The sequence below is a fragment of the Poecilia mexicana genome, unplaced genomic scaffold, assembly GCF_051168715.1.
Source record: "Poecilia mexicana isolate PSO_F unplaced genomic scaffold, ASM5116871v1 scaffold_22, whole genome shotgun sequence".
Lineage (NCBI taxonomy): Eukaryota > Metazoa > Chordata > Actinopteri > Cyprinodontiformes > Poeciliidae > Poecilia > Poecilia mexicana.
The window spans coordinates 5,581,832-5,602,324 of record NW_028263391.1 but is presented as its reverse complement, the minus strand read 5'-3'; the positions used below and the strand labels follow the sequence as shown (position 1 = coordinate 5,602,324).

The 20,493-nt window shown below is 38.5% G+C and overlaps 3 protein-coding genes across 5 annotated transcripts in view; 2 read left to right on the top strand and 1 right to left on the bottom strand.

The window, feature by feature from the left end:
* The first annotated feature begins 298 nt into the window (after positions 1 to 298).
* plek2 (pleckstrin 2) lies at positions 299 to 6,793 on the top strand. Of its 2 annotated transcripts, XM_088002603.1 has the most exons (10): positions 299 to 449; positions 889 to 1,003; positions 1,124 to 1,288; positions 2,681 to 2,865; positions 2,957 to 3,048; positions 3,565 to 3,752; positions 3,875 to 3,976; positions 5,026 to 5,109; positions 5,316 to 5,394; positions 6,272 to 6,793. In XM_088002603.1, the coding sequence occupies exons 2-10, from the start codon at positions 950 to 952 to the stop codon at positions 6,397 to 6,399; spliced, it is 1,077 nt and encodes a 358-aa protein (XP_087858729.1). In that variant the 5' UTR covers positions 299 to 449; positions 889 to 949; the 3' UTR covers positions 6,400 to 6,793. The 2 variants fall into 2 exon arrangements, with proteins under 2 accessions (XP_087858729.1, XP_014850331.2); XM_014994845.2 differs by lacking the exon at positions 299 to 449 and having other exon boundaries at positions 878 to 1,003.
* Positions 6,794 to 8,234: 1,441 nt separating this feature from the next.
* LOC106922437 (galectin-related protein B) lies at positions 8,235 to 13,271 on the bottom strand. The gene is made up of 4 exons (XM_014994847.2): positions 13,056 to 13,271; positions 12,683 to 12,768; positions 11,439 to 11,619; positions 8,235 to 10,220 (listed from the first exon to the last, which is right to left on the bottom strand). Exons 1-4 carry the CDS (start codon positions 13,179 to 13,181, stop codon positions 10,077 to 10,079), a joined length of 537 nt encoding a protein of 178 aa, XP_014850333.1. The 5' UTR covers positions 13,182 to 13,271; the 3' UTR covers positions 8,235 to 10,076.
* Positions 13,272 to 13,834: 563 nt separating this feature from the next.
* The window catches only part of zfyve26 (zinc finger, FYVE domain containing 26), a 33,879-nt gene continuing 27,220 nt past the window's right edge, over positions 13,835 to 20,493 (top strand). For both annotated transcript variants that reach the window (XM_014994844.2, XM_088002636.1), the window contains exons 1-6: positions 13,835 to 13,920; positions 14,884 to 15,156; positions 16,285 to 16,360; positions 16,506 to 16,592; positions 16,684 to 16,815; positions 18,927 to 19,266. In XM_014994844.2, the coding sequence (XP_014850330.2) occupies positions 14,930 to 15,156; positions 16,285 to 16,360; positions 16,506 to 16,592; positions 16,684 to 16,815; positions 18,927 to 19,266 (862 nt within the window). In that variant the 5' untranslated portion in view covers positions 13,835 to 13,920; positions 14,884 to 14,929. The remainder of the gene's footprint in view (positions 13,921 to 14,883; positions 15,157 to 16,284; positions 16,361 to 16,505; positions 16,593 to 16,683; positions 16,816 to 18,926; positions 19,267 to 20,493) is intronic.

Below are 20,493 nucleotides of genomic sequence, written 5' to 3'. Positions count from 1 at the left end.
AGAAGGGAAGAAAACTTAAGTTCTGCATCCAATCTCATGACTTGAGTGTTATTGTTTCTGTTTTTGATTCTATTTGAAGGAGTAAATATTGGGCTCACATAAACATTTCCGCCGGCCTTTTTCTTCTGGCCTGTTCATGTTTTACAGGAACCAATTAGAAAAACAATTTTTGGAAGGAAAAAAAAACATGATTATTTTCCTTTGCTTGCTTGTCTGATTAACTGTACACAGAATCCGTGCTGTCCCACCTGGACCCCGCTAATGCAGAGGAGGACTGAGGAACATGTCCCTGTTTAATTTTAAGGACCTGAAATCCTCGCATACCAAACGTGATTGAGAGTGGAGTTGTTGCAGTGACCGCCAGCTGCTCCCCTTCAGTCCTGGCGTTCTTGAAGGAGAGAGAGCGCCATCGTGTGTAAAGGAGCAACAATTTCTTCCTTTTTCACTGAGTGAGTTTGGGTTAAAGAGGAGAGGTGTGTAAGGGGTGTGAGGTGTGTGTGCGTGCGTTTGTTTATAATACCTTTGGGGACGATTTTCCTGACACATATGTTGTGGGGACCAATTGCTCCTTGTGGGGACCGGAACCTGGTCCCCACAAGGGACCAGGTTCCCTTGTGTGACCCAAAAACAGGGGAAACCCTGTTTTTGGGTCAGGGGTCAGAGTTAGGGCTAAAGTATGAATTGAGTTTTGGTTAGGGTTAGGGTTAGGTATGTGATGGTTAGGGTTAGGAAAAGGTTAAAGGTAAGGTTCAGGCTGTAGAAATGAATGGAAGTCAATCGAAAGTCCCCACAAAGATAGCAACACAAACACGTGTGTGTGTGTGTGTGTGTGTGTGTGTGTGTGTGTGTGTGTGTGTGTGTGTGTGTGTGTGACTCATTCATCCTCAGAATAAAAACCTGAGCAGGCAAGAAGAGGCCAGTCAGACTTTTTAACCACACACTGAAGAACATGGACACAGACAACAAAATCCCTGTCCTAAGAGAGGGCTTCCTGGTGAAGAGGGTAAGAACATTTCATTATTATTATTATTATTATCAAAACGGATCTGAAGTGTAAATTTAACTGAATCAGATTCTCCACAAAATTACATCAATTAAAAAAGTTTTTATCATGTTTATTCAGGGCCACATAGTTCACAACTGGAAGGCCCGCTGGTTCGTGCTGACGCCCGATAAGTTGCTGTACTACAAATACGAAGGAGGGAAACGGGATTCATGTCAGAGAGGGAAAATCCTGCTGAAGGACTGCCTCATAACATGTCCGTTCCTGGAGTATGAGAATCGGCCGGTGAGTTGTTCGGGAACATAAACACTCTTATATTTGGTGTATTTTAGAAAGGAAAATGAATAAATTCACACAACAACCAAACAGCATCAACTTAAATATGGATGAAAGTAACATAAAAAAAAGAAAAAAAGAACATGGTTTCACACTTGTACATACTGTTATACGTTGTCTTCTTTCTGCCATGATTTGATTAATGAGAGGTGGTGAGGATGAAGGCAGGAACCCAGGTTGTAGAAGAAATTATGAATTTAATGATGAAAGCCCAAAACAGTCCAACACAGGCGGCACGGCAGAGTTTAGCGCACAGCTAATTACCGGTAGCTACTGATGCACAGAGAACTGAAAATGCAAGCTAATGCTAACCAGGACTTTACAGTTCGACTGGAGAGCAGAGACGTGAGACAACAACAACTGACATTAGACAAGGACCCGACAAGAGACAAAGACAACCGGTGGATTTAAATACACAGAGAGGGTAAACTAGACACAGCTGGGATCAATCAACAGGGAGGACAGGACATCACAGAAACTCACAGGGAACATGGACACAGAAAAAAACAAGAAATAAATACACAAAAACACAGATCTTCACACTTTCTGTGGTGTGGATGGTTAATATTTTCCATTCTGAAAACATAATTAATGTTTAAGTGGAAAAACATTAAGGTTGCACAGCCTTTATTTCTGTTAATTATGATGATTTTCTGCCTTCAGGTAATTAAAACATTTAAGAGTATATAATATAAGGTCATATCAATAAAATATTTTAAGTACAAAAAAGTGAACTTCATGAAAAGTATGTTTAATACTTTGCTGAAAGGTTGTTGCAATATGAAAAATGAGCCTGATCTGACAGAATATTCCATTTTCTATATAAGCTGTAGAATATGCAAGGTATTTTTTATTTTTCCAATAATGATTTAATACCATGACAATTAGAAGTCAATGTTATCATAGAATTAGATTTTCATGCTGTTGATGTCTAAATATAGTGAGTCTGTAAAGCTGAAGAACGTCAGCAGCATTAGCTTGTGCTAGCTAATTAGCAGGTAAAATGCTAACGTTATCGCAAGTGTACAAACTCATTTGTAAAAGTATTACCTGATTTAGGGTCATTTTATGATCTTAATTCATCCTAGACTATTTCAAATTGTTTGGAAAACAGTCAAGTTCCTTCTGTTCTCTTCAGTAACCAATGAACTGGGTCAACTGTGACCAGTTAGCCAACCACCCATGTCTTCTGTTCCAAGAGCATAAACTCAGCATTTGGATTTTAAAAAATAATAATAAGAACCTTCACTTATAAGAACATTTATAGATGCCAAAGCTTCAAAAAACACCTCACTATTTGCTCTTTCTGTGTTTTTTGTTTGTTGTTTTCCTTCTCACTAGCTTGCGTTCAAACTCCAGACCAAGCATGGAGTGGATCACTTTTTGGAAGCTTGTTCCAGGGAAGAGAGGGATGAGTGGGCTGCTGACATCACCGCCGCGCTCAACAAGCTGCAGGCAACTGACGGTGGGAAGCCGATGAGCCAGAAAGATTCTGCCCAATCCCGCTTACAAAACATCAACCTGAGGTAAACCCGACTGATGCAAGACAGTGAAAACAAGATTGTTTTCACTGTCTTACATCTTACTGAGGCCCTGTTACTTTACTCTCTTCTACAGCAAAGTGTTGGACTCCATGTATGATGTCCACAGTGGGATCAAGTTGAGCAACCACATGGAGCAGGGAAGCACTTACAGCAACTGCTTTTCAGGTGAATCATTATTTATTTATGACAATTGAAGCTCTGATCTGGTCTGAGATCACAGACTGGGAGGCAGAACAGCCTTTTAGCTACATGGTTGTGTTTTAAGGGCTTGGTTCTGTTCAGGCACTCTGACTTTTGCCTCCAATCTGAAAACATTTTTAAGTTACATTTATGGACAGATTAGCACAGGGATAGACTAGGTGTATTAAGCGATAAACAATAGAGAAAAAGTAAACTCAAAAAAAGGAATTTCTTCTTTTTTTGGCTACTATTTGAAGTGAACAGAAAGGGTAATGTAAGGCAGGCGGAGTACTATTTTTCAGGAAAATTATACCATGGAATCTAGGAATATGAACTTATGTTTAATATTGTTCCAGTTATACGAAAACCTTACCTTGAGAACATTTTCAGATTTTTATGGTAAATCATAGATTTATACAAATTAGACAAAGGACTTACACTGCCACAAAAAGACATTACGTGTCTGGAAGAATGTGTTCCCAATGCGTGTCGTCCCTGCAGGTTCAGCGGTGGTGGACTGGCTGGTGTTCATGCAGCTCAGTCTGACCCGTGGGGAGGCCATGACCTTGGCCTCCGCTTTGCTCGAAGAGGGCTTCCTGCGGACCGTCGGCCAGAGGAGCGTGGAGGCCCTTCGCACTGCCAGCCTCAGTGAGCAGTTCATGGACGACTCCACTGCCCTCTACAGCTTTGTACGCTACCTGGATTTTTTGCGTCTCCTTTCTTGCACCAATTTTCATGTTAAATCAGCTCAAATCAGGGAGTCCATTTAAAATGTTGGCTTCATTTGCAATACTCTTGTTCTTTTTCTCAGTCTGACAGCTTTAAAAAAAGAGGTAGCGTGAAGTCAGAGAGGTCACTGTCTGCAGTGGAGCTCAGTGGCAAAGTCGTAAAAAGAGGATATCTGCTGAAACAGGTGAACTTTCTTGAGACTTAAGTAAATGTTGGAATGTGAACACAGTTTTTCACCGAGTCACTCAAACCTCCAAGTGTCACGTTGGAACATTGAAGAGAATTATTGCTCTGAAATTGGCATTCAAATGAGAAAGGCGGAGCTTAGTCAACGAATCACAATCCAATATGGCTGCCTTTATGCAAACACAGTTTATTGCTGCTTTTTCAACAGTTTGAACCGTTTCACAAACACAATATCATACAATAAGCTGAAATGTTGCCAAACTGGTTTGAAAGAACAAGATGAAGGTTTGTATGTTGTTATTGTTTTGGCTAATAGTAGTTAGCATGCTCACTGAGCGTATACAAAACCATTCTATTCTTTTGAATATTATTGAATAGTTTATTTATTTCAGTAAGTTAATTAACTTAGCGAAACATGTTATGTACAATAATTACACACAGCCTGATACTTTCAAGGGTTTATTGCTGGTAATTAATGTTTTCCCACTTACAGCTACTGAAAACACGACATTTAAGATTAAAATATTACATCGGACCAATAAAAAAAACATTAATTTATAAATGTGGACTTAACCAAGAGTATGTTTAACACCTGCTCAAAGGTTGTCATTTTCAAAATGTACTTTTATTCTGACAGACGATCTTCATGGGAATGCATTTGCTAATTTATTCATCGTGGCTAAAAATGATGAAATCCTGCTGTCTTTTTAAACAGTTGGGTTTAATCTCATTCCAACATCCAATTCTGACCCGACATTTTTGGCTGTTTGGAACACAAACAAATGTGATTCATTTGCCACATATTTACTGTGTAAATTCCACTGAAGCTAAGCCAAGAGTCTATAATGTTAGCACAATTAAAATATTATTTCTTAGAGGTAAAACAGTGACAGTAACTGTTAAACGTAACAACTTGCTTGCTTGTAACCACCCCGTCCCTATATTATAAGGCATTCAGTTCATCTTGAAGGTGTGACACGCTGCCCTTTGACCCTGGGAAGTCTTCAGCAGGTCATGTTTGAACTTCTGGCTAATCTTTAACTGCAGGGCCACAGAAGGAAAAACTGGAAGGTGCGACTGTTTGTGCTGCGTTCGGAGCCTGACTTCCTCCATTATTATGACCCCACCAAGGTGAGTTCGCACAGTGCTGCAAAACATGAGCTATAGGAATACATTAAATCAGACAGAGTGAATCCCCGCTCTGTTTGTTTTTGCTACCACTTTTACAAGCTGGGAGTCTGATGGTGGTGTTACTCATAGCAAACTCATCATCATCGTCATCATCCTCGCCTCCTCATGTCTGACTTAATCTCTTCCGTTCTTGTGTCACTTGTCAGGATGACATCAGCCCTGTTGGCGGCTTCTCCCTGCGAGGGTGTTTGATATCCTCTCTGGATGATAATGGAGTTCCTTCAGGTGGGTTGACTCAGATTTCAGTGACTAAGAAGAAAAAAAAACTGTAGAAATTTTACCTACATTTTTGTCCAAATAATTTGATTTTCACCTCGTGTTACCACAGCATTTGTGGGTACTTTGGGCACCCGATGGTCTAGCAATGTACGGTCCTGAGTGTTGGTATTCTCAGGAGGCTGCTTGAGCCCCCATTGATCAGTCAAAATAGGAAGTGAAGTTCCCCAACAACAAAACGACCCAATTTGTTATTTTTGCTAGCTGAGTTCTGGGTCCAACATTAGATAGATTTCATTCAAATTCAAATTCCAAAATACTTTATTGATCCCAAAAGGGAAATTAAATGTTGCTGTAACTCATTTGAATACAAGACTCTTCAAATCAAAAAGACCACCTCTTTATTTTTGCCAAAAGATAATTTAGATAAAAAAAACAAACAAACAAAACACTTTTGCCAAAAAATAAATTAGACCATTATTTTAGGAAGCGATATGCATAGTAAGAACTTGGAAACTTACAAAACCGTCTTGATGTGGCAAAAGTGCAAACTGTCTCACTGTGTCGCTTACCTTTGAAATCTTATTTTTACTAGTGTTGACAAAAACAGAATTTGAAAACGAAGCTTTACAAACCTTTGCCTCTCTACATTAACTTAATGTCCCATTCGTTCGTTCGTCAAATCCCAAACAAAGCTAGCAGTAGCATACGCTAACTCCTCAACGGGAGGAAGGCTCATGTTTCCGGACTTTGTCTTTGGTCTTAAAGTGATAGCTCGAGACGTGTGTGCTTGCTATTTCGTTTCAGTGTATTTTATTTCAGATCTGATCTAATTTGTAAGTACAATGATGCTCCATTGACATATTTACCTTCTCCTGTTACACAGGTGTGAAGGGCAACATTCAAGGCAACTTGTTCAAAATCATCACAAAGTCGGACATTCACTACTTCATCCAGGCTCCGACTCACCAGGAGAAGATGGACTGGATAGATGCGATCAGAGAGCACACGTAGAACTGCTGTGTCCAGAATATTTAACATATGTGCAGGGATTATTTTTTTTTTATTTTTCTGTGAATGCACTCTCACTATAAGGCTAATAGACACTTTATATGTAGTCACCATCATGTTCATTTGTGTTTAACTCGGTAAATCTTATGTCCTTCTGTTAATATTTTTAGTTTTTCAGTAGACCTTTCAGAAGCCCTTCAGTGGTAGCAATTTTTTGATATGTTTTTCCTAATTATGTTTAAGTTTAACCGTTTGTAATTCAGTTTCAATGTTAGCATTTGGACAATGCTTCTTATATATTTTTTTAGCAACTGATCAAGTTTGTAAATTTCATTTTCTGCCATTTTATTCTTTTGACATTTCAAAACAAAGAGAAATAATGTTATTTATTCAATTAGCTGTGTGTTCTGTCGTCTTTAATCACTGCCGACAATCTAAAGCGAATTTTAGTTGGGAATAAGAAAGGGAGGATAAATAGAAAACCAGAAATAAATAGCTAATTCTAAAAAAAATTTAAACAAAATTTAGATTTGGAGAGTCTACTTCAAAACATAAAGAAAAAGCATCTGTACATGCTAAAAAAAAATCTGAAAAAAAAAATCTGTCATATCTGAATATCTTGTATAATCTCATTACGGTTTAAAGAAGAATTAATATCTCTGCCTATAACTCCTTTAGCAACCTTTAACATTTCTCCTTGTAATTCATTGAACAAAACTCTTATAGACCACTGGAGTTTTTTAAAATCTGTTAGCTTAAATACAGAAGTAAACTAAAATTTAAACATTTTCTTTGGCACTTGAACTAGGAGACAAGATTTTATATTGGTTTTGTTGGGTTTTACCGTGTATGATCATTAAACAGACATTCAATTCCTTTGTGTTTTAGCACTGCCAATCAATTAAAAGATTTAATCAAATCAATCACACACCAGCGCTGCGATTAATCACTACGATTAACTTTGTAAGATTGAAATGTAAACATGTACATTTTCAAAAAAAAATATTTAAGAAAGTGTTTTTTTGCTTCAAACCAAAATTGCCTGAAGATTCTCCGTTTTGTTTTTTTTTTTTTGTTTTTTTTTTTAGGTTTTCTGGTATGAATGAACGTTCAAGAAATGTTAAGAAATATACTGTGCTTTGGTGGAAGGATAATTCATTGTTGTAATATGTTTACCTTGGTTTTATCCAAACTTCCAGGGTGTTTTTTTTAAAGCGAAACTTGACAGTGAGCACAGCCCTTTGACTATCCTCGCTAATCTTTTTGCTCACATTTGCAACTTTGCATTGTTAACCGCAGTACAAGTCTGTGTAGCGCGTCGCTTTGAACCGAGTAACCCTCCGTGAACGAGAGGCTTTCGGGTCAAAATAGGTAAAGCCATTAATCTGCCTTACGTCATTTTAACATGCTGAAACTTTTTAGACTAATCATATGAATTAACGCCTTAACCTTGACGGCTCCGTTTCCTGCTGAACGCCTTTTAACAAGTCTTGTAGTTGAACTTGGGGAAATTCCTTGAGTCTGACTTTTCATGTTGTTTTTCCCTTGGAAAATTTTTTTTTTTCCTTCAGCAAAAATGTACAAGCAGGGACAAGAAAAAGAATCAGCAAGTACGTGTTGCTATCGCTAAACTTATGTCCTCAGGCGCTTCCAGGTGTCACAGACAGACACTCCCACTCGGCAAGCTGAGTCCAGCTTTTGTCTGAGTGACTCAAACGCAGCAGCTCTCGTCTGGCTCGGGGCAAGATCAAAAGTGGCGCAACACCTGATGCTTATCTTGGATTTGATGTCAAATCCAAACTACAGACCCACATACAAAGTGCAGCAGAACAAACAAATAACAAACAGATTTGATTTTATTACGGTGACTTAAGTATGAAAATATGAAATATTCCAGTGAAAGGTGCCAAAACAAAAAATGGTAGCTGAACAATTCGTGAATGCTTTTTCAATGTCGGAGGTGATTTACGTGCGAGTCTCAGTATAGGATTGTGCTCAGGATAGCAGCAGTCCAACATCACTAACTAGATCAATCAAGGTGAATGATGGAAATATCCCTCCAGATGAAAAAAAAATGTTAAAAAAACATAAACAGTGATAACATTCATGTTGCTAATTCTGTGTAACTAAATCGAGCTCAATCCAGCAGGTCATTCATTCTGTTAAAAGACATATTTTTGCTCTTATTTAAAGACTGAGTGGTTATAGTCCATTCATCTCTGAAAATAAGAATGAAATGGGTCATTTAAGACATTGTTCATAATAACAGCATACTTTGATGAAAAAGTTGGAAAGGGAAAAACATTTTACGAGGCAATTAAAAAAAACAAGCTAGTTAGCGAGCAGCATCTTAAATAGCAGAAAATCAAGAATAACATTGTGGATTGACATTAAACATGTTTGTGAATCAAAATAAAACTTTCCACTCAATGAACCAGTTCTCAGAATTTGTGGTTCAATGGAATTATAGCCTGGTCATTTCTACACTAGATTCTCATTTCCCTTCCTGCTCTGTCTGGGATTTCTCCCATTGAACTTGATTTCTCCAATTGAATTTCTGCAATTGCAGTGTGCCTGTGTAGGGTTGTAGTTCTTCAATGGCAGCAGAGGAAGTGAACAAAGCCGTTCAGTCCGTGCTGGTCACGCTTCACGATTTTAAACCATCAATATTTTCTATTTTTCTCATTTTTTAGAGATTTGTAGATTGATAACAAATTTGACACATTTTGGTTTTGGAATCAAAAGCGCAGCATTCCCAATACACGTATATGGAAGAGATAGTCTCATTAGAATAAGACTATTTTAAGATGTTAAATTTATAACAACGACATTTTATTCTGAGCAATTATGTGTATAAATTTTGTTTTTCAATTTAAAATTTGCCAGCTAATTGCATAGGATAAAAATTCAGTGGTATAAATTATTTGCTAAAAAAAAAAGTCTGATTCTAGAAAAACTATAGTTCTTCTACAGTTGTATGGATTTAAAAGCAATTTTAAGCTTTGCTGACATTTCAGAACATGCCGCCATTTTGAATGCAACTGTTTGGGACAAAAATGAATCCAATATAAACTGAGAGAAATCCAAATATATTGCTGTGTCTTTCAGGGCATGCACTAACATAGGCTACTGTTTTACACCATCAATCCTGTTGTTATGTCACTGGCCACAAAATGGCAATCTTCACTATGTTTTCAACTTAAAAAACCAAATGAACTCTAGGAAATGAAAAGCTTTCAAAGGTTAATTCCAGAAAAGTCTAAGACAGGTTTCTGAAACCTCCTTTTCTGAAGGGATAAAAACTAATGCAGAGTTCTTAACTTGCTTTTTCTGTGGCTTCAAAGTTGCAAACAAAGAGTAGATCTTAGATCGCGTTCGCAACAATTCACAACAACTCAAAAGCACATTCCTCATTCGATTTAAGACGTAAGACGACTGCGGCTACGTTCAGTCGGCATCTTCAAGTCTCCAGTCATGTAATCTTAGCGAAGGCACTTTGTCTCAACATAGGATTACGAGGCTGGTGCAACTTTGTCGGCGAACTAAAACAGCGAAACATCCCGATGACGGCGACTGGAAAAATGAAGTTCTAATCTAATGGCGGTGTGTGTACCGTCCCCCTCTCCCCTGGCGGCGTGGGGGAACCCTCAGTTCAGCTTCCTGTGGGCGAGAGGCTGGCACTAGGCAACCTTGGTGAGCTGTAGGTCCCCGAAGACTTTTAAGGCGGTGAGGGAGGCGAGCTTGGAGATCCGGTGGGTGAAGCCACACAGAGGCTGGCCGTCCACCAAGATGCGAAACTGCTGGTGTTCACAGACGATCTCCATCTGGCAATTAAATGGACAACCTGTTATTCCAGTGAAGGAGCTGGATCTGGCTCTAGTCAAAGTTCAATTAATAGAAAATGCTTAATTTACTACGTTAAGTGAAAGTTTTGAACCTACACATCATCAGTCCAAACATAAAAACATATGGCGGATCAGATTTGGCCCCTGAGCCTTGAGTTTGAGACACATAATCTAAACACTTAAAAAAAGAAAAAAGAAAAGAAAAAAAAAGCTTTTAATTTGGGCAGGTGGCAAAATATTTTAATAATTTAATATTACTAAACTGAAATTTGTATCAAATTTTCTTAAACAAATATTGCATAATAATAATAACAATAACAATAACAATAATAATAATAATAATAATAATAATAATAATTATTATTATTATTATTTTACCTATTTAAAGGTTAAGAATACCGAAATAAAGGCTTGAATCATTTTTTGCCAAAAATTATTTCTGTAAAAAATACAACAAAACAACTTGTTTTTTGCAAAACTTATATTTTATAAAATTATACTCTGACAGTATGAATTTATAGTCATATCTTCTGATGTAGTCTCACACTACTTCGACAAGTCAGTCAATCAGTCAATAGTATCACATTGATTTACTATTTAAATAGATCATATTTGTGAAGTGGAAGAAAAAGGGCGTGTACTTTTTCAAATGTTTTCCAAAACAAAACAAAAAAAAAGAGAAAAATCTGAAAGATGTGGCATGGATTCATATTACGCTCTGCCAAGTCAATATTTTTGCAGAAAGGTAGAACGCCAGCTGAAATTTCTTCTGCTTGTTGTTGGTGGAATTACTTAAGCTCAGCTTGTTTTGACATGTTTGTGTGCAGGAGTTTCTGAGTCTGACCACAGATTTTCTAGTATTTAGCGGTCTCCGCCTACAAGGGGCTGAATGCAAATATTTATTTGTAACTACTGTATTTTTGTCTGTCACAGAAACCCCCCCAATAAAGTTTGTGATTTTATGGCTAGATGTGGAAAAACTACAGGAGCCTCTACAAGGCTCTGTAAATATAGCAAAGGGGAAATGATGACAGTGACTTGTTGGCATGGCAGCTTATGCTGCAGGTTTAAACGCTGAATGTGCAAAATCAAGGCTGCGGATTTGATCATTTCTCTAAAAAAAAAAAAAAAAAGAAGAGAGAAATGATAAAAACTCTACAATAGAAAACTCCTGAGTACAGAGCTAAAAAAATATACCTTAAAGGCTTCTCCGGGTGCAAAGGGAAAGAAGGAGAGTGTGTTTTCACACGGACCCCACTTCCCAGCCAAGCGGGCGTTTCGTTGGACGGCCTTATCCATGAAGCTGACCTTCAGCTGCAGACCCACATCCGCCTCTACGTCTTCCTCCTGAGGCTTGCAGGACACGGTCACCTCGATGCTGAGTCAGCCGCACGCACGCACGCACGCACGCACACACACACACACACACACACACACACACACATACATACATGAGGGGCACATGAATGTGGTGCTGGATTCACGGCTAAATGGTTAAAAACAAGACTATGAATTCCATGTCCATCTTTCTTTATTTTTCTAAGAGTTACCAACGGAGCAGTGACACCTACTGGCCATGTTTTAGAACTGTAACACTACATTTAATAATGTATTAAATGTAACAATTCAGTACAAAGTAATGTACTGTAACAATGCATTTCATGAACTGTCAGAAATAATCTTGTGCCACTGATTTTAGCCAATGCTAAGAGAGAGAAATATTCACCTGACAAAGATCTGATGATGGTAGCTAAATATTCATATTTATGTGAATTTATAGCACAATAATAAGTCATTTTCTGTTTTTATAGAGAACATCTCGAAGGGTATGAAGTCACTTGTTTGGTCTACACTACAGCATTTACAGGTTATATTAAAACAGATTTTTAATATCGCATTAAGATTTTATCATCACATTTGTTAAAAAAGAATTAAAATTAAAACATCCATGCATTTATCACGTAAACCTCAGAGAATATGATTTTGATAAAAATAAGAGGATGCAGTGCATCGTTACTGCTTTCTTTATTATTATTATTATTATTATTATTATTATTATTATTAGTAGTAGTAGTAGTAGTAGTAGTAGTAGTAATTTTTTTCTTTAAAAAAAATCCAAACAGATGTTAACAACCAAAAAAAAAAAAGACAGAAAGAAAAGAAAAAAAAGAAGAAATGTCCACACAGTGATTAAGAGTTTATGGGATTTGCGTTTCTCCCACGCACACTCACAGACTAACCCTAATCAGGCATCACGCAGACATTTTCCAAAACAGGGTCTAGCTGGATGGTTGGCATGCAGTCATGCACTACAAATGTTGCTTTTCCTGTAAACAAGGGTACAATTAATAGTTCAGGGGGCAGCAGCCGGTGAGCTGCTGACAGTTTAATAAAACGAGACTTTATTATGCAGTTTTAAGACGACAGCTGTGTGCACTAACCTCTTGGGCTTTTTATCAATAATTCCCATGACAACCAGTTTCATTGAAGGCCGCATCCCACCTTTAATCTCACCGATGTACTGCCCCTGCAACACAAAAGAGACACGTATTGATGAGGCTGACGCGGGATGAGGCCCGCACCATCACGCAGAGACCTCAGCTGAAACAGATGCATTAGGCCTAAATGCAGACAAAGTGTACGGCCAGCTGATGTGCGATCAGTTGCACCGGCGGGAACAATAGCTTCTTTGATCCAGATTGGAAACAATCAGTAACTCAGTCGCAGTCACAATTCCAACCAGTTCGATATTTTTGGATAATAATAACGCGGCAAAATGTGCCTTTCAATACAAGCACAAAGGATGTTACATACATTGTCTTTCTTGTCCTGGTCATCCATTCCACTCGGGGCGTGATGCAGTGTGGAAGCTGGGGCGGTGATACCAACTGAGGACCGATTGACTCTGCCTCCCAGCTGGCAAATCCCGCCTGTTGCCATAGAGACCAGCTCCTATTTGGGAGGTGATGCTGGAAGACAGGCACAAGAGTTGAGACGCCTCGTTGCCCAGATTGGCGAGATACGTCACAGGGCGTCCTCCATATTGTGAGGGGCAAGTTCACCTTGGAGGGCAAAACAAAATACCACTATGGGTTCTGCAAACATCACACAGTAAAGTTTAAATTAAACTAATTTCCATGAATTGTCTCATGGGCAGTAACATATGTTATTTGTAGTACTATAAATCAAAGTTACTAATATAAAACATTTGTAAGACAGACAACGGAATTGTATGGTTAAAATTCCCATAAACTTACATTATAATGTAAGTAATAATATAATAAATGAATAAATTAATTTATTATTAATTTGTTAACATTATTGCAAATCAAACTTAATGATAATTTGTAATGTAATAATAATAATGATAATTATAATAATTATAAATATGTATTATTATCATTATTATTATTACGTTTGGTTTATATAAGTATACCTTACTCAAACATAAATATTTAAAATAGAGTATTCATTTGTAAACAGAAGCGTCAAAGTGACTGTATTTTCCGGATACACCTGAAGGCAACATTAACGCCATCCTCCTTTCCACCTTTGACCAACCAGCGGCGGAGAATCAGCTGATGTTTGTCACATGACCTCCGTTATGCAGCTAGCATAACATGTTGAGAAAAGCTTTGCTTCGCAGGTTAAACTAGCTGGGGTTCCGTCAGAGGAATTAGTAAGTTATTGCGTTTTTGTTTTGCTGGAAAATGTCTAAATATGTTATATGTGAAGACCGAGCTTCCCCGACTGACTTTTACGGAGTAAGGTTTAAGTTCAACTTAAGACATGAGGAGCTAATGTTAGGCATACTTGAGGGTTAGCTGTCAAATCAAATGGAAGCCGAATGGCAATTACGAGACAGGTCAGCCTTTGAAAGTGTAATTGAGAAACCAAAGTTTCGTTATTTAACTTGTCGAGTTTCATTTCGGGTCTTTTTAATGGTTATGTTGTGGTTTGTTTGCATTGATAAAATCTCACCTCTGTTGGGTGCAGATTTTGGTGATCATAAGGGGGATTTTTGTGTGCGTCACGTTTAAACACGTTTCTAAAAGTACAAACTTAAAACGATGTTGCTGAAATAACTTTTCCCCAACTTCTGTACAAATTGAATACAACTGCAAACCAGTTAAATCACACACGAAATCACACTAAAACTGTATTTTGTCACTAGTCTCAGTTTCGCTCTAAATATGAATTAAGACTTTACATTTTTCTTGAGAGAGAAGACACCACAGAACTTCAGAAATAGTCTTACTGTAAATCTAAAATAGATCTACTCAAACTTTTTCACATTTTGTTACGCTTCAACAAACTGCAGTGCATCTTGATAAGCTGTTTCGACTCACAAATTAGGTGAGTCATAGGACAATAGACTAGAGATTTATGGGCGATGTGCAAAATGTTACGTGCATATTAATAACTCGGAATAGTCAAGCCATAAATGCAGTTGAAAATCTGGATGTTAACAGACACTCTCCATGGAAATTACTTCATCAAAACCCCCACAGGGTATACATGTTTTATGAGAAAAACTTTTGGCGTCATAGACTTATTTGTGCGTTTCACCACGTATAATGTGAGATAACAGTTGTTGTTGGTTTTTTTTAATTGCATAAACTTTGATTTGTTTCTTTGTCAGGTGATGAAAGGTCAAAGGTGCTGCTCGGTGTGACTCCCCGGCTGTGATGGCCAAGCCGAGGCCCGTCACGGCGGAGGCCGCCATGTATCCCTTCGGCCGTGAAAGCGAGGCCTCGCTTTGCGACCTCTTTGAGCACTTCAAGAGCTGCCTGCAGCACGGAGAGTGGCAACTGGCGAGTGCCTGTGTTCCCCAGCTGGTCAGCTCTCAGGGGGAACTCTCCGAAAAAGTGCGAAAGATAATCAGAGCTATCATCTGCCACCCTTACAGCTTAAAGTGAGTTGCCTGGAGGATTAAAACAACGTTCAGTACAGATATTTACAAATGCCACATAAGAAGACATGATGTTTTTTTTTCTTCTTCATTAATTCAGATTAAACTTTGTGTTTTAGGTCAGTTGGGATCGCCAGAATTGTTAGTTTTTTGCTAAACACCAGAGTAGAGTGAGATTTTTACATTTTAAAAATTATTTTTATGGGTTTTTTCAGTTCTCTAACATTGTTGTTACTTCAGTGATGGCAGCATCATGCAAAATTGACCAACAAAATTCACCAATCAGAAGTTGGCTCAAGGAAAGCCAGAAATAAGTCTGTCATAATAACAGATTTTACTGGGACGATAAATTGGCCCAGTAGTTATTGCGATAAAAGATAATATTGTTGGTTTGAGACTGTTTTCAAGTAATATATTTACAATGGCATAATAATCCAAATTCACTCTCTCGAGGATCAGTACACTTTAATTTTGTAAAGAAGTCAAAAACACTTGAAAAATAAAAACAAACAAACAAATAAACCAACAAAACAACCAAAAACAATAAATTAAACGTAAATAAAAAACACACACAACTGGAACCATGAATAAAATGGATCATGAAGTCTCGGTAAACAAAATTACCCTTCAAAAAATATTAATCTTCATGCTTATTGCGACAGGCTTAGTCAGGAAGTTAAAGTTTGGATCTTCTAAACGGACAATGACTGCTGAGCACCAAATTAGCTACAATTTGTTGTTAAGGACAACAAAGTCCATGTGTGAACAAACATCTCAGCTTTCTTGAAAGTCTGTGGGTAGAGCTAAAACGGTGTGTGTGTGTGTGTGTGTGTGTGTGTGTGTGTGTGTGTGTGTGTGTGTGTGTGTGTGTGTGTGTGTGTGTGTGTGTGTGTGTGTGTGTGGAACGCATTCAATTAAAAAATGTAAATTCTCTCTTATGTTCCATTTAACAAATGGAAATATATCTTCATCCTAACTGGCCTAACACTGGAAAAGTTTTGTCTAATTTAATGCCCAACTTTAAAAAACAGTTTTCTTCTTATGCAGTGTGTGATAATATCTGGTTCAGCCGTATATGTATAGATGTATAGATATCTCTTTTGTTCTTGCTGAACTCTGTACATTTTGTAGATGGGGTTCTGCTGGCAGTCCGCACAAACTGGCCTGGTTCTGGCTGCAGGTCTTGGAGAAATGGACTCAAGACCAGGTAAACCTGCGAAACATTTAACGTCTGCATTTCTTCCTAATCCCAATCCCGGACTGCTTCTTGTTCTTTTCGTTGACACCGTTACTTTTAAAATCAGCCTTGCAACGTAAAAACCGCGTCTCAGCCTTGCGGCTTCCTTCTCCAGGTTCCTCCTCACGTCAAACGCGAGCTGGAGTTCCTGCTCCTCCTGGAGGAACTGGGCTCAGAGGGCATACTGGAGGCTGATCTCAAGGTTTTTCTGGCTGTAAATGTGAAAAGTGAAAAAAGGAGACATGGATCTAACAATAAAAATGAACGCTCACCTGTGGTTTGGTTTTTGGCAGGAATTGCATCAGGCTTTCTTGGCATCCCAGTCGGAGGAACAGGCGTCGCTCGCTGCTGTTGAGTCTTGCCTTCAGACTCTACTGGAGAAGAAGAAACCGAGACTTGCCCAGACTTTGGCCAATTTCATACAGGTGAAGTCAAATTTTAGGGTTTGTATTTGCGGTCAGTTAGTAGATGAGTTGACTGCATAACATTTGTAGTACAGAAGTAGAACCTGGGGAATTTGAAGCTGATTGTTAAACACAGTTTTCACTCAAACTAACCAAAATATGCGCTTCATAAATGTCACTTTTCAACGGCCCTTTCCATGCTTGGCAGAGAATATTCTCACCCCTCGGATTATAATAGCAATTTTTTTTATTTTATCCAAATTTATTGACTTAAACCAACAGATAGTGGCTCCTGATTGTATATTGAAGATCCTTTACAAATGAAGTTGTGAGGGATGTTGTATACATTTGTGTTAAGCCCCCTTTTCAACCTGATACCTCTAAATATAAATCACTGACACCGTCAGCTAGTTACTACATAAAGTTCATCAGTGTGTGCGTTGACGTTGAACAAAAAAGCGGACTCTGGTCCTCCTAAAAACCTGGGTCTCAGTTCGGTTGAAGTGAACTCTGTTGCGATTTGAATGCATGTATGGATGCAGACTACAGCGCAGGGCATTCTGGGTAAATGCAAGCAAAACAAATGTCCGTATCTAGCGCTCGCGGGAGAAATGACTCGTGGTCTTTTACCAACGGCAAAAGAAGAATCCTACATCCACTAAAACCTCCATTTTGGTTTACATTTTGCGAGGAAGAAAGTTGCGCTCATGTCTTCTTCTGAGGTCTTTGTTGTTTCCTTCTGTGGTTGTTGGTGCAGCGCCCCCACAGCTGTGGAGGTGAACAGGTTTTTCGACTAGTTTGGGTTGTTTTACGCAGACTGCAGCAGCTCAGCTGAACGTGGAACAAATGCTGCAATTTTGGTCCCAAATCGAACCGAGTCTACCGGACTATCAGGTGTGAAGACACCCAGAGTGAACAACCACAGACGATAAATTTAAGATCATGACCAGAGATCATCTTCTCACAGCTGAGAGAGTTTGACTAAAAGGGCTTATCACTGCACAGTGTTAACGTGGGTTAACAGCGCCAAGAGAGATCCAAAGCTCAGTTCTCTTTAATGCTTGGCCTTCATTCAACAGTGGCAGGAAGAAAGCAATTGTTGAAGGAAAACCTCAAGAAGTTTGTCACAAGGAGGGGAAACAATAGCCTGTGAAAGAAGGAAGTTGGGTTAATTGAGACCAAAGTTGAAGTCTCTTGGTCTGGATTCAAAATACCATGTGTGATTAAAAAGAAATCCAACATTGCACGTCACACCTAAATGCATCATTAACATTTTGCAAAATGGTTCTTTCGTGATCTTGTAACTCAGATACAGAGCAGTCCTGAAAGAGGCTGCAAAAGATTTAAGATTGTGGTGGGAAGTTTGCATCTGATTAGGACAAGACTAGACTTCCTGCTAGAGCTACAGTGAGATGCTTTAGATTGAAGCACATTTCATTTATTTAATCAGGACAGTGCACATTAGTCAGCATCACAGTAATTTATGTTGGTGTAAAAATACAGGATTTAGAACGATAGCTAAATAAAAAAAAATAACCTCACTGTGAAATTAACAGGACAGAACACATAGTTCTATTAAAACACGAAAATAAGAAATAATTAACAAACAGACAGAAACGATCTAAAAACAGGATACAAAACTCAGCGATAATCAGTGGAAGACATTACGAATGGGTACGTAGCTGCTTTGCTTTCAGCCATATTCTTTTGTAGCAGTGGTCCAGTCAAAGTCAGAAAAGTTGAGACCTATCCTCAGGAAAACCTGCAGCTGTAGCTGCAACAAAAACTGTTTTTGCAAAACATCAACTCTGGGTTTCCATGGATCCTATTCTGATTTATTTTTCCTTTAATATATATATGCAAAAAATATTGCCAGCATCCTTTTCTTGCACTTTATTGTTATTCTCTAGGCATGTTTTGTTTTATCACTTAAAATCACAATGAATTACACTGAAACGTTTGGGTTTAGCATCAAAACTTTAAAGGGGGTGAGTACCTTATCAAGATACGTCAGTGATCAAAAGGTGTTGCTGCTGGTAAACAATCCCAAACCACTGTTCTTCCACCACCAACAGTGTCCAACAGTGCAACATAAATATCTAATTAATAATTTTCCTCCCCATCTCCTGCAGGATCAGTCGAGCAGCGAAGGGCGGGCCCTGCAGCACAAATTCATCCAGCACCTGATGAGGAAGCTGGGAAGCCCCGAGCGGAGCCCGGAGAGGGCGGAGCAGTGGGTGGAGGAGATCTACTCCGTCCTGGCTCTCATGCCGTGGAGCTCAGACCGAGACGCGCCGCAGCTGGAGGCGCTGTGCGAAGCGCTGTGGTCGGCCCGAGGCGGCCCCCTGCGAGAGGAGAGGATCCTCGGCTGCCTGCTGCGGCCTCGCTGCGACGCGCTCGTCTCAATGTACTGCTCCACCGCCCGGCGGCTGCAGAGAGACCACCTGCTGAGAAACGCGCCTGAAACGCAAGGTGGGCGTGTGAGGCATGAATCGAGAAGCACCGGCAGCGTTTGCGCTGAGCGAACTGGAATTACGTAAATAAACTGTCTTATTTGAAATGTGGCCATTTCAAAAGGTTTTTCGATAGATTTTTGCCTTTGGATGAGGTGGATTTTTTCAGCCATCTTGAAATTAGTGTACTTCTCAAAACTGCAACGGATATTCTTATTTCGCATCACACGATCAAGGCTGCAGATTTGATTGTTTCTCTAAAATCAACCACCGGATGTTACTACTGGTGGAAACGACAAAGCAGACGACAGGAAGAGGCTGGTAGATGTTGATTTCTTTTTTTTAATGACTGATCGCGTGAACAAACGTGATTTTAACTGCATTTATTTAATCGGAACTCCACAAAATTGTGGGGCTTTTTTCAACATTAGAAGAATATCAACAAAATTTGTAATGGAAATCCAGTTTCTGACAGATAAAAGAATAATTATTTAACCGGACCAATATCCAAAATAGATAAAAGTATAAAAATTCTACCACAAGCATGTCGATAAATGAATGAATTGTCTACTCAATTCCTCTAATCAGCCTTGTACAAGGAAAAAAAATGCTTTTACTAAAACTTTTTTTTTTATGTTTTGAAAAAACAGGATTAACTTGATTAAATTAGACTTCCTTCTGCTCTCATCATGAGCTGAGATAATTATTATGATCAAGTTTCACTCAAGTCCCATGATTCTCGGTCACGCGACTCCCATTCTTGCCTTATTTGTAAACATTATTTAAAATTAAATTTCCCTCTTAGAAAAGAAGTGCTTGTAAATCTAGTAGAATACTTCCTGTGCAGCGAAAGTGAACAAACCGCACACTGTGTTGTTGTACCTTGATGAACTTTAATGTAATGTTTTACACAGACTGCTTTCCAAAATGATTCGCACATTTGGAGCTTTTCCTCCGTTTGCCACCATGACATTATGAATTTTAGTATATTTTGTTGAGGTTTTATATCACAGACCAACACAAAGCAGCGCAAAATTCTGAAGTTGAAAGAAAAAAGACGTGCTTTTCTAACGTTTTCTCTTTTTTTAACCAACAAAAATCAAAGTCTTTGTGTAGTCTACACGTATTTAGACCGCTTTACTCACAGACCCCCGTTCAGAACTTACTTTACATTTATTTATAAATCAATCTCTCCAGAATTTTGCAACTGTATCATTGATTTTATTTTCTTCTTTTGCTACTTTCT